This window comes from Cervus elaphus, chromosome 13 (assembly GCF_910594005.1).
Source record: "Cervus elaphus chromosome 13, mCerEla1.1, whole genome shotgun sequence".
Lineage (NCBI taxonomy): Eukaryota > Metazoa > Chordata > Mammalia > Artiodactyla > Cervidae > Cervus > Cervus elaphus.
In genome coordinates this window covers 60,219,218-60,233,139 of record NC_057827.1, presented here as the reverse complement: position 1 = coordinate 60,233,139, position 13,922 = coordinate 60,219,218, and the positions used below count along the sequence as shown (strand labels likewise).

General features: G+C 40.8%; 1 protein-coding gene across 5 annotated transcripts in view; it reads right to left on the bottom strand.

Moving 5' to 3' along the window:
* Positions 1-13,922, bottom strand: part of UNC79 (unc-79 homolog, NALCN channel complex subunit) — a 267,633-nt gene that overhangs the window by 105,063 nt on the left and 148,648 nt on the right. For all 5 annotated transcript variants that reach the window (XM_043922505.1, XM_043922506.1, XM_043922507.1 and 2 more), the window contains 4 exons: positions 9,152-9,231; positions 8,919-9,067; positions 4,544-4,701; positions 681-862 (listed from right to left, as the gene is read on the bottom strand). In XM_043922505.1, coding sequence (XP_043778440.1) covers positions 681-862; positions 4,544-4,701; positions 8,919-9,067; positions 9,152-9,231 — 569 coding nt within the window. The remainder of the gene's footprint in view (positions 1-680; positions 863-4,543; positions 4,702-8,918; positions 9,068-9,151; positions 9,232-13,922) is intronic.

Below are 13,922 nucleotides of genomic sequence, written 5' to 3'. Positions count from 1 at the left end.
GGGACAAAAACTGAAAAAAAAGAATCAACATACAAAACAAGAGGTCTGTTAATAGGTTATGGTTCCGGGATGTTGTTCCCAATTTTAAAATTTCCAGTGCTGAAATCAGAAGCTGAGATTAGTAAAGACTTCCTTAGATACATGTTCTTTGAGAATTCAGAGAGGGACATGCAGGAATACAGCACTGAAACTTTTAATAGTACAGAATGTGGAAAAATACACAGTGCATACATTGTTAGCACACAAAATGTGAAATGTTAAGCTGCAAAGCCTCATGACAATCAAGAAGTCTACAGTTATCCAGGACAGTGACCTCAGCTTCATTCCCTGGATTCAATAGCCATGATAATGACTAGTCTACCTATCAGTTATCACAGGGGTTTATAAGAATCAAAGGGAAAAATGCAGGATATCACTTAAGAAAGGATAATGTGCTATACAAGGATGGAATAAAGTTGTTATTATGACGTTGTATTGATATTAGATTAAGAAGTAAAGTTGTCACCAATGAGTAAATATCTCTCAAAGTCCTTCTCTAAGCACACAAAAAAATTTCTGGTGTTATCAGCAGCAGCAGCATTTTGTGGGTGTCATGTGACCAATGACTCAGTGAGCTGGTACAGTAGAGCAGGGCACCATTTGCGGAGCAGACAATGCACATCACAGGGCAGGAACATCACCTGCAGCGCTGGCCTCTTTATGGTGTCAAGCAGGAGACCCGCCCTCGTAGCCACAGCTGGGTTGACGTCCTCCACAGCTGTCAGGAAGCAGCAGAAGGCGTGTGCCAGGGAGTATTTCAGTAGGTGGTTTTTGGTCACTGAGTGAATATCCAGAAATCTACAAATTACAGCCACTTTTTCCACTGCAATATCAAAGGCACATAACAACCAAAAATGACATTTGTTTAGACAGTCTGAGAAATGAACCCACAGAGGAAAAAGTTAGTTCTGGGTGCCCTCACACTGATCTTAAATACCAAGAGGAAATTTCAATGCCACCCTTCTTGAGTGTTCTGTTTATCTGTATGGCAGAGAGCATTTCTACTCAGTGCAGTAGTTTTCTGCCAGGCAGCCTTGATTTAGTTCTGGGTGTTTTTTCTTTGATGGTCTCTACTTTTGTTTAACTTCCAATCATATTTCAAACTCTTCAAAATGCCTCCATGTTCATTTCTTTATCCATTCTACAGAGATTCTGCAGGCATGTTCTACAGAGGCTCTGCAGACCACAAAGGGAGGTGGGATGTGCCCGCCAGGGCTAGCTCTAGGTTCTTAGCATGTCATGAAGTGATATGACAACCACTCTTCCTGGGGCTTCAGAAGCTACATATTTCTTCCATGAAATAGATGCACCCTTACTTGATAAAGTTATAATTATTCTGCAAATCTATGTTGAATTATTCCAGCCACTCTTTAAACATAGCTTTATAAAAGTTATAGTAGCTAGTAAAGCAATATAGTTCCATGCAAAGACATTTCAGGTCTTTGTTTAAGCTGTTCCAGCAGCCTAGAGAGAACATTCCTTCTATTCTTTTCCACTTATTGACACTCTAATCCTTAAAAAGTTTGCTGCTGAAATTCTACTATTCTGTAAAGTCACTCTGACTTTCTAGAATGTCCTTTCCATCCCATGAATACCTGCAAAATTACAACTCATTTACCTATGGCATTTGTGTGTTCATATATAGCTATATGATATATTTCCTGTTGTGATCTTGAATTATATTTGTACCTTTATAGTTTCTTAACCTCTTACATGTATATATTTTGTCACAACAACTAAATTAGGAGCTTCTTAAGAGCAGGAATCTGTTCATATACTATTTTTTTAGTCCCATAGTACCTAGTACACATAGTATTTATTCAATAAATTCACAAATTCATTTATTATATATATATATAAAACTAAGAGATCATTCTGCTTTTGTTATATAAAATATAACTATAAATATTTTACATATAAAAAAAAAAGACATTACTTTGTAGACAAAGGTCCACATGGCCAAAGCTATGGTTTTTCCAGTAGTCATGTACAGATGTGAGAGCTGGACCATAAAGAAGGCTGAGAGCCAAAGAATTGATGCTTTCAAACTGTGGTGTTGGAGAAAACTCTTGAAGAGTCCCTTGGACCACAAGGAAAACAAACCAGTCAAGCCTAAAGGAAATCAGTCTTGAATATTCATTGGAAGGACTGATGCTGAAGCTGAAGCTCCAATACTTTGGCCACCTGACGCAAAGAGCCAACTCATTAGAAAAGACTAATGCTGGAAAACTTGAAGGCAGGAGGAGAAGAGGACAACAGAGGATGAGATGGTTGGATGGCAATACCGATTCAATGGATATGAGTTTGAGCAAACTCTGGGAAAGAGTGAAGGACAGGGAAGCCTGGCATGCTGCAGTCCATGGGGTTGCAAAGAGTCAGACATGACTGAGCAACTGAAGAGCAACAACAAAAGAGATCATTCGAAGTACCTGGGGGAGATGGAAGTAAATGGGAAAATGAACTGTTTCGGACTGAATGTTTGTGTCCCCTCCAAAAATTGATATGTTGGAGCCTTAATTCCCAATGTAATGGCATTTGGAGGTGGGACCTTGGGAGGTAATTAGGTTTAGATGACATCATGAGGGTGGGCTCCCTATCATGGGACTGGTGAACTCATAATAAGAAGAAGGGAGACCAGAGTTCTCTCTCTCTCTAGCATGTAAAGATACAGCAAGAAGGTGGTCATCTGCAAGACAGGGACAGAGCCCTCACAAAGGGACCCAATAAGCTGGAGCCTTGATCTTGAACTTCCCAGCCTCCAGAATGATGAGAAATAAATTTCTGTTGTTTAAGCCACCCAGTCTATGGTGTTCTGTTATGGTTTCTCAAGTAGACTAATGATTCTCAGATCTTGACTTCAAAGTCAAGTCAACTAAAATAGATAACACAAGTACAGTTATAACTGAAATGTAATATAAAAGGCTGGAACTGCCATTAATGAGGTAGAAATAAAATGCTAAGGGAGATTAGAGGATAAAGAAATGACTTCTCACTGAATGAATAGAGAAAGTGAAACTCAATGGGGGCATTTGAAGACTCATGAAATGGAGTTGGCATTTGAATGGGACCTTGAACGGAAGACAGATTCATTAGAAATGACCATGGTGCTGGGAAAGATTGAAGGCAGGAAGAAAAGGGGATGACAGAGGATGAGATGGTTGGATGGCGTCACCGACTCGATGGACACAAGTTTGAGCAAGCTCCAGGAATTGGTGATACACAGAGGAGCCAGGCATGCTACAGTCCATCGGGTCACAAAGAGTCAGACACGACTGAGTGACTGAACTGAACTGAACTTGAATGGAACAGGACTTCAGATGGAGAGCACAGAATGGTCAACACATGGATGAAGAAAAGCAAAAAGCTATGGAGAAATAGCAATGGTATATATAGAAAGAAAAGCGAGAAATAAGGCTGCAAACACTTGCAGTTAGACCATGGGAATCTTTGAATGTCAGTTTAAGGACTCTGAACTTTATTCTCTAGGCATCTAAAGACCTATTAAAATTTCTTTCAGTAGAAAAGCAACATAATCAGATAATTATCTGCTTTATTTGTATTCAAATGTCTATAAAATGTTGTCAATACCATGTAGTCTTTTGCTAGAAAGTTTTACTCTAATTTCATACAACATCACGTGCTGTCACATAAATGAACCAGCCCTGGGATTCATAGGACATTAAAAGCAAGAACTCCTTGAGGTGACCAGATGTTAGGGAACTAAACTCAAGGTATAGTAATTAACTCACCTGATGGAACTTCCATTTCTCTGCAGAATTTCTGAGACACTAAAATATACTGAACCATTCTGATCAGGCACACTGTGGTGAGCCAACCCCGCTTGCTGCCCCTTGAGAGTGGGAGCACCAGCAGATTCGCGTGACGGTGAGGCCAGCAGACACAGACTAAGACACACCCATGTCCACTCCATACCATGTTCCTCTAGGGACCTGCCATTCTAAGCACTAGGAATCACACGCATCACTGCAGACTTGGTCCCTGATGTTCCAACGGCCAGAGTACAACAGCAGAGCTTCTCAAACTTCACTGAATTACCTGGAGAGAACTTGTTAGAAATATAGATTTCTGGCCTCACCTCCTAAAATTCTGATGCAGAAGGTCTAAGATGGGGCCCAGTAGTCTGCATTTTAAGCAAACATTTCCAGGTGCTCCATTGCAAGTAACCTATTAGGCTGACTACCATTCACACCAGGACCCCTTTGAGAGTAAACAAGGGTACAATTAATAAGCACTTCTGGACAACAAGCGTACACTGGGACTATCTTAGACTAACCTAGACAGGGTCAACCTACCTAAGGATCATTCTGAAAAATTCTATTATCAAGGAAGCTCAATTAAGTAGAGCCAACAAAGAACAATAGCAAGCAGGACAACACTTTCTAAAAAGAAAGGAGGAAAAGGAAGGGCTAGAAAGAGATACCATGACTGGACATCTGGTTTACCTTGTGAACCAGAGAGAATTTTTAAGCTAATACAGAGGTACCTGCTTCAAACCTCATCTTCCAGTCTTTGCTGTTGAAATTGCCATTTATGATTGTCCAAAAGATGTCAGCACCATGAGGAAGTGACAAAGCGTGAAGAAGGAGAGGAACTGCCAATGAAGACAGCTGGGAGAATTCAGATTTGACGACTCTCCACAGGCTGGGGAATCAAGAAAAAGCAAAGTGGTTACAGTTACAACAAACTTTCTAGAAATAAATCTTATTATCTTAATTTACGGGAAGTGTCGTTAACAGATGGCTGGTAGGGATGCTCAATCACAAGGCTATAATCCTCTGATACACTGTTTCTATGCTCTTTTTCTATGTTAATTCTTTTTAAATGTTTGGCTGCATTCTATAGCATGTAGGACCTTAGTTCCCCGACCAGGGATCAAACCCTCAGCCCCCTCATTGGAAGGTGGAGTCTTAATCATTGAACTGCCAGGGAAGCCCTTTCCTATGTTAATTTTTTTTTAAGAAATTATTTTTATGTAAGAACACAGAAAAACGCTACCAGTTAATATTGCATTTTAACATAAAGTTTTAAACTGTATATTATAAATCCAGGTACATAAATGGACAATAATAAATGTTAAATAATAACTGATATTAGTTATGTTAAGATGATGGGGTGATAAATGATTTTTTTAAATGCTCTTATAGTGAACATCTGGAGAATTTTATTGGTTTTGTTTGCCTAGCATCCTTTTATTCTTATTCTAGCAGACAACTCTTTTCTATTAAGAACAGCCTCTGCACCAGCTGGCAGGGTTGTTAATCAAGTTGCCCCATCTTCTCTATCCTAAGAGTGAACACAAAGCCCAGACTGATCAGAATACTTCAATGTAATGAACAGAGTGACTAGTCCAGGGGTGGGCATGTGACCAAGCATGGGAAAGCTAGCATCCTTTTCCAGGCTTTGGTCTGTATTCTGAAATCTCAAGAATGAAGTGAGATATGGCTCTAGAGCTGCTGGCCTCACAGCAGCAGCCTGCTGACCTCACAGGGGCAGCCTGCTGAGAAGAAGAAACTAGGCTAAGCACTGGGCTGGGAGGGAGAAAGGGGTGGGGGAAGAGAGAGAGAAAACAAACAGAAAGGGAAATGTATCCCTGGTAACATCTTAGGAGTACTTGCCGTTCCTAAAATCAGACCAATACTGCTCAAAAACGCATCTTAGCAAGTTAAAGCTAAGTCCCTATCAATATATGCCAGAATAATTCTGAATGTATATTTTTAGTAGTAAAATTTTCAAAATTTTTATTCAATTATCTAAACTATGGCTTTTGTTTGTTTTCACTTTGGTTTATTTTGCTTTGTTTCCTATTTGGCTCTAAAATTAATATCAGAATCAAAACAACATTTTTGAACAATATTCTTCCAAGGAAGAATATAAATTTCTGTTGTTTTAAGCCACTCAGTTTGTGGTCATTTCTTAGGGCAGCTTAGGAAACTAGAATACTTCCCCCTCCACCTTAGCTGAAAGCTGACATCTTGCTGGCAACACAATTTCCCCTTAACCTCTCTCTGAGTCTTCACCCTAGTCTTCACTAGCTTCACACAATCCTTGCTTCCCATGGATTCCTCCAGGCCTTGTCTTACCAAGCTCTTTCTTTTGAAACCCATGCCATCTATTTACAAGGCCCTGTCCCCTCTCCCTTCCCTGCTGAATGTGGTCCCTGCTAGTCTTCCTCCTGATCCAAGCCTCCGCCAATGTCTCTAGTGAATCCAGCCATGGTCTCACAGGTCCACCTCTTCCTCAGTCACAGTGGCCTTTATCTTACTCTATTGGATGAGCCACTGACCTCCCCTCTGGAAGGCTGAGAACACTCAGTTCCCACCTCTGATCCTGACTTAGGCTATTTTTCCCTCTCTTCTATACTCTTCCCCCAAATGTCAAACCTCTTTTGGCTTCGCTTGTCTCCAGTTTTAGACGGGATCCCAGAGTCAACCATTTTGTCCCTCTGGAATTCCTCATTGCTCTGATCTTCCACCATAATCAAAACACTAATCCCCACTCCTGAATAAACCCATTGCCTACTTTTATCCACTTCCAGGCCCCAGAGTACTGGTGGAAAAAACCCACAAATTCCTACATGCCTGGCCCATCACAGTTAGGTGCCAGCTAACCTCAGTAAGGCCCGGAGGCTAGTGCTTCTTTGATGATTTCTTGTTGATGCCTTACTGCTTCCCTCACATAACCTGTTTCATACTTTTTTCCATATTCTTCAAGCTCCCAACTCAATCTCTATCCCCCTCCCTCTCAGATGAAGATGTCAGCATCTACTATTCTTAAGGTTCCAGTTACTTGTTATGATCCCCTTGACATTTATCCTTTTCCTACAAATGCATCTCCTTTAAAAGGAAAAGGCATCCCTCCTCTTTCCCCTCAGCCTTGTTCTTGATCACACGTGCCTGCCTTCCAGGAGTTGGCTCCACCAACTACTCCCTTTCCTCTACTCCTTTCTATGGACCATAAATGTTTCAAACTTCTTTACTCAAAAAACACTTGACATCCACTTCTTTTCCCCTGTAAGTATCTGATCGTTCCCTCCTCTTCAAACAAACTTTTCAGAAGGAAGTTCTGTATTATATCTTAACATTCCCAAAGCCTTTGCAAGCCCTTTGCATACCCTCAAATGTGGATGGTTCCCCGTGATCTCTTTTCTTCATGTTCTGTGCTGTGCTTAGTCACTCAGTCACATCTGACTCTTTGTGATCCCCACGAACTGTAGTCCACCAGGCTCCTCTGTCCATGGGATTCTCCAGGCAAGAATACTGTAGTGGGTTGCCATGCCCTCCTCCAGGGGAACATCCCAACCCAGGGATCGAACCCAGATCTCCTGCATTGCAGGTGGATTCTTGACTGTCTGAGCCACCAGGGAAGCCCAAGAATGGCCTGTCCCTTCTCAAGGGGACCTTCCTGACCCAGAAGTCAAACCAGGGTCTCCTGCATCACAGGGAGATTCCTTACAAGCTGAGCTACCAGGGACGCCTCTTTTCTTCATACTCATGCTGTGAAAGTACAACTCTGATCCTCTTCATTGTTTCAAAATCTTCCACAGATCTCCAAATACCACTAAGTAAGTAGTAGTAGTAGTGCATCACTCAGTCATGTCCAACTCTTTGCAACCCAATGCACTGTAACCTGCCAGGCTCCTCGCTCCATGGGGATTCTCCAGGCAAGAACACTGGAGCAGGTTGCCATTCCCTTCTTCCCAGCTCAGGGATTGAACTCAGTCTCCCACATTACAGGCAGATTCTTTACCACTTGAGCCACCGTGACATGTCTATATTATTATAATTAGATCAACAAGCATAAACATTGGGCTTCCCTGGTGGATCAGTAGTAAAGAATCCACCTATCAATGCAGGAGACACAATGCAGGAAGATCCCCTGGAGAAGGAAATGGCAACCCACTGGAATATTCTTGCCCGGGAAATCCCATAGACAAAGAAGCCTGGCAGGCTACAGTTCATGGGGTTGCAAAAGAGTCAGACGTGACTTTAAACAACAACAAAGCCTCTATCTTCAAAGGCCTTTCACTCTTGCATCCCAACCTCCAGCCTCGCTTTCCATTGTAAGTCACTTAAGTCGTGCCTGACTCTGTGCGACCCTCTGGACTATAGCCCTCCAGCTTCCTCTGCCCATGAGATTCTCCAGGCAGAAATACTGGAGTGGGCTGCCATTTCCTTCTCCAGGGGATCTTCTCGATCCAGGGATCCAGCCTGCATCTCCTGCACTGGCAGGTGGATTCTTTACCACTGAGCCACCTGGGAAGCCAAGTTAACCTGAACCAAACTTTTGTTTTTTAGTTATCTCATTTGCTTACATATAAATGAGAATAAATTTTTTGACTTATTTCCAAGGACACTGTAACAGTTATTTTAAGGTTGTCAGGAAGAAAATCATTAGTAAATTTAGGACAATATTTTATTATTTTTCTCAAAATGTTTCAGCAATCTCTAAAAAATAACTTTTCTAACAATATTTGGAGAGATTTAGATGCTTACTAGCAGTTCTACTTCAAGTAAGATGTTGAGTCTTACTCAGCTGTACTTGGTTATCTATTAACTTATACCAATTGACATTTTTCTAGCATAGACTATATTCTTAAGTCATCTAATAATTAAAAGGCATAAAGTAATCCTTATTTTGCCTTTTCTACTTCTACAGTATCTAGCAAATTACTATTGCTCATATTGGTATACTTAAAAAATTAAACTATATAAAAGAAATGAAAATAGTTCCTATAGGCAAATTAGTCTGTCCTGACTAAGGGAAATAACTCAATGATTTGGTAAGTCTTATTCTAACACTGATTTTCACAGATGAAATCTAAAATAGAAACAGACAAAAACACTATTAGGAAGACATACCTTGCAATCAACATATGATCCTGAATATAGGCTAAAAATTGAGGATGATCTTTTCTAGCAATGTACAAACACTCTCCATGTAGACAGAGGATCTTCAGGCAATTGAGCATGTTAAAAAGAATGTCTGGCTCTTCAAACTTAGCCATTTCCTATGCAAAGAATCACATGTTTACTGAGTTATTGCAAATGGCAATACTACCAAATAAAATATTCAAACATCTCAAAAACTATACCTGGAAAATGGTGTATATTAGTCTCAATGTTACTGGAAGCTGCTGGTAGCAAAATTTTCTTTCAGTATCATTCTTTATTGCTAGGAAGAAATAATTATACACAAGTTAGCACAAATCTTTTCCCCATCATTCATGAATTATCAAGACCATAAAATGAAGAGGAGTAAATATAGAAATAGAATATACTAAAAAGTATTCATGTAATGTGTTTCTTTGCTCTCCAAGTAAGCATATATACTTTTCATAATTCAAGTGCAGGAAAGCTAGATTTAAGATCCTCAGCTTCCAACTTCCACTGTGTATTCAGGCATCTTTCATTCCCCAAAGCAACCCCAGCCCAGCCCTATGATCCTGTGGGCACCTAGTTCCGCTGATACCTGGAGGGGCCTAAGGCTTGGCTAGGTTTGCTTTCCTATTTGAAAGGGAGATAGTATAGTGTGAAAGTGTTAATTGTTCAGTCATGTCTGATTCTTTGACCCTTTATGACCCCATGGACTGTAGCCCGCCAGGCTCCTCTGTCCATGGAATTTCCCAGGCAAGAATACTAGGGTGGATTGCCATTTCCTTCTCCAGGGAATCTTCCCAACCCAGGGATCAAACCCAGGTCTCCTGCATTGGAGGGAGATTCTTTACCACTGAGCCACCAGGAAATGCAGGTATTAAAGAGAGATGTGGGCTTCCCTGGTAGCTCAGATGGTAAAGAATCTGCTTGCAATGCAGGCAGGGTTTGATTCCTGGGTCAGGAAGATCCCCTGGAGAAGGGAATGGCTACCCATTCCAGTATTCTTCCTGGAGAATTTCATGGACAGAGGACCTGATGGGCTACAGTCCTTGGGGTCAGAAAGAGTCAGACATGACTGAGCGATTGAGCAACTAATACTTTTACTTTCTTTTTCTCTTTCAAAGAGACATATGCAAGTTGTATTAACACCTAAGGATTTACACATGTACCATTTTCACACATGCACAGGATTTGTTCTTGCAAAACAAGAAAGGATACTTTAAAAGGATACTTTTAAAGACTTAAGCATATTTAAGTCAGAACTATTCATGGTTTTATCTTCTTGTGAAGATCTCTAAAAAGACCTTTGCCTCTATAGTTGGGGGTGGAGGGGGTGGCTTGAGGAAGGTAATATTGTAAATGAGGCATGCTAGAGAAAAGAATTCACAACTTAATTCTCAAATATAGGAACTGGTATAAACTGTTTTCAAATCACTATTATATGTTTTGGCAATTCCTAGGATCAGAGACACTGGGAGTCAAACCATCTTTGTCTAACATAAAGGTTTTTTTTTTTAATATTTTTAATGGAGGACATATCTGACTACTGTAAGAAATAGGTGCCAGGCCACAAAACAGGAAACAGGAAATACTCTAGAAAGAGGAGGAAACCACTAAACACATATATCAATAGTGTCTTTATAATCTCTAACAGAAGAGCTCAAGAACCCCGCCCAAAGACCCACAAAGCAGAAGCAGGACCAGATTCCCTGCTGCTGAGCAGGGAAGGCTGGTCTTGGAAAACAATTCCTCCCTGAGGAGACAAGTTATAACTGTGTCCTGCAAACAGCAGAGAGGAAGAGAGGAAAAATAGACCAGAAATCATGACCAGAGCCTGAAGTAGTGTTTGGGGGAGATGAACAGAGCAAATGTTTAGGTAAGTGGAGCTTACAAACTATTAAGCACAAGGGAACTGTAATTTATAAAAATCAATTGCTTAATTTTAACCATTGTTCAAATGGCAGTTAATTGATTTGTGCGCTATGTTGGGTTAAAAAAAAAATCTATTTACAGAGAAAGAGTACAGGTTATTAGATCATAAGTGAAATCCATCAACCTGCCTGACTTCAGACTGTACTACAAAGCTACCGTCATCAAGATAGTACTGGCACAAAGACAGAAATATGGATCAATGGAACAGAATAGAAAGCACAGAGATAAATCCACACCTATGGACACCTTATCTTTGACAAAGGAGGCAAAAATATACAATGAAGAAAAGACAATGTCTTTAGCAAGTGGTACTGGGAAAACTGGTCAACCACCTGTAAAAGAATGAAACTAGAACACTTTCTAACACCATACACAAAAATAAACTCAAAATGGATTAAAGATCTAAATGTAAGACCAGAAACTATTAAACTCTTAGAGGAAAACATAGGCAGAATACTCTCTGACATAAATCACAGCAAGATCCTCTATGACTTACCTCCCAGAGTAATGGAAATACAAACAAAAATAAACAAGTGGGACCTAATTAAACTTAAAAGCTTTTGCACAACAAAGGAAACTATAAGTAAGGTGAAAAGGCAGCCTTCAGAATGAGAGAAAATAATAGCAAATGAAGCAATTGACAAAGAATTAATCTCCAAAATATATAAGCAGCTCCTGTAGCTCAATTCCAGAAAAATAAACGACCCAATCAAAAAATGGGCCAAAGAACTAAACAGACATTTCTCCAAATAAGACATACAGATGGCTAACAAACACATGAAAAGATGCTCAACATCATTCATTATCAGAGAAATGCAAATCAAAACCACAATGAAGTACCATCTCATGCTGGTCAGAATGGCTGCCATCACAAAGTCTACAAACAATAAATGCTGGAGAGGGTATGCAGAAAAGGGAACCTTCTTACACTGTTGGTGGGAATGCAAACTAGAATAGCCACTATGGAGAACAGTGTGGAGATTCCTTAAAAACTGGAAATAGAAACAGAACTGCCATACTACCCAGGAATCCCACTGCTGGACATATACAACGAGAAAACCAGAATTGAAAGAGACATATGTACTCCAAAGTTCATCGCAGCACTGTTTACAACAGTTAGGACATGGAAGCAACCTAGATGTCCACCGGCAAACAAATGGATAAGGAAGTTGTGGTACATATACACAATGGGATATTACTCAGCTATTAAAAAAAAAGAACACATTTGAGTCAGTTCTAATGAGGTGGATGAAACCAGAGCCTATTATACAGAGTGAAATAAGTCAGAAAGAGAAACACCAATACAGTATATTAATGCACATATATGGAACTTAGAAAGATGGTAACGACAACCCTATAGCAACACAGCAGAAGAGATACAGATGTAAAGAACAGAATTTTAGCCTACGTGGAAGAAGGCAAGGGTGGGAAGAAATGAGAGAATAGCATTGAAACATGAATATTACCATATGTAAAATAGATGACCAGTACAAGTTTGATGCACTCAAAGCTGGTGCTCTGGGACACCCAGAGGGATGGGGTGGGGAGGGAGGCGGGAGGGGGGCTCAGGATGGTGGGACATGTGAATACCCATGGCTGATTCATGTCAATGTATGGCAAAAACCACCACAATATTGTAAAGCAATTACCCTCCAATTAAAATAAATTAATTAATTTTTTAAAAAAGACTAAATCCACCAAGTAGCTTTCAGAGAAAAAAAAATAATAAGTGAAATCCATGCTTTCCTTAGGCATTAATTTCTGATAGAAACATGGCCTTGGACCTCAGCCTTGGCAAATAATTAGTAAATCTAAGTAAACCCAGAGAGGTGGATTTTAGTCTCATCCCTGCCACTAACTAGTTGCACAGTATTTGGGTTTCCAATTTCCAGTCTCCCACCACAGGTATACCCAGGATCAAGGGTGAGCAGGTGGAGCTCATATCACTGTGTTTGTGCTTCAACTCCTCAAATGACCCTGATGCTCCATTACATTTTGGAATCATGTTAAGCATAAAGTATAAATCAGGAATGAACAATATGAGCTACATGACCACAAGCAAGATGCTCGTCACCATCCTGGATGCACTTTCCTCATCCACAAAGTGGGAAGGCTGACCTAGATCGGCAGGTTTCAAATCTCTTTCCATGAAATCCTTTGTTGAAAGAGAATCTTACTTAGAACTCCAACATATGAAATAGCACAAGACAGAGCACCCTGGTTGAAACAGGGTGGGGAGCCTGGGTCTTCTCATCCTTGCCCATATCTTCTCACCAACGGCCACCCCAATTAAGAATGGTCAAAAGAAAACACAGAGATTACAACCTCTAGTACACACAGAACCGATGAAGTAGGTGATCTCAGGTGTTCCCTCTTCTAAGTGTCAATGGTTCTAAACAGTGTGAGTCAACATTTTAGTTTGTGTGTGTGTGTGCCAGTCGTGTGTGACTCTTTGGAACCCCACGGACTACAGCCTGCCAGGCTCCTCTGTTCATGGGGTTCTCCAAGCAAGAATACTGGGGTGGGTTACCATTTCATCCTCCAGGGGATCTTTCCGACCCAGGGATCAAGCCCACGTCTCGTGCATTAGCAGGCGGATTCTCCACCACTTTAGCCACCCAGGAAGTCAATATATTCACCCTCAACTAACTATTTATACAATTCATGCTGAAGCAGTGAGTTCCAGCCAAGCACTTTGTACTAATTGTACTAACAATGTAGTTACCCTGGTCTGATCAGATGTCCCATGAGCTGAAAAGGAGCCCCACAAAACAGTCATTTAATAATGTTTGCTGTTCCCTGAAGGGGTGATGGAAAGCCCGTGCTTCCCAAACTTTGGTTCTGGGGAACCGGTCGCTTAGGGGCCAGCTATACCTACAGTTCAGGATTGTGAAAGCAGGAAGATACAAATTCAGAGAGTGCCACAGTGCAGATCCAGAAACCAGGCTTTGCCAGAGGCACGTGAGATCACACCCTAAATTCCTGAAACCCCTTCAAGTTTCACGAGCTGGAGATGATTTCAAGGGGGCCTGTTCCTGCCATCTGGCTGCTCCCAAT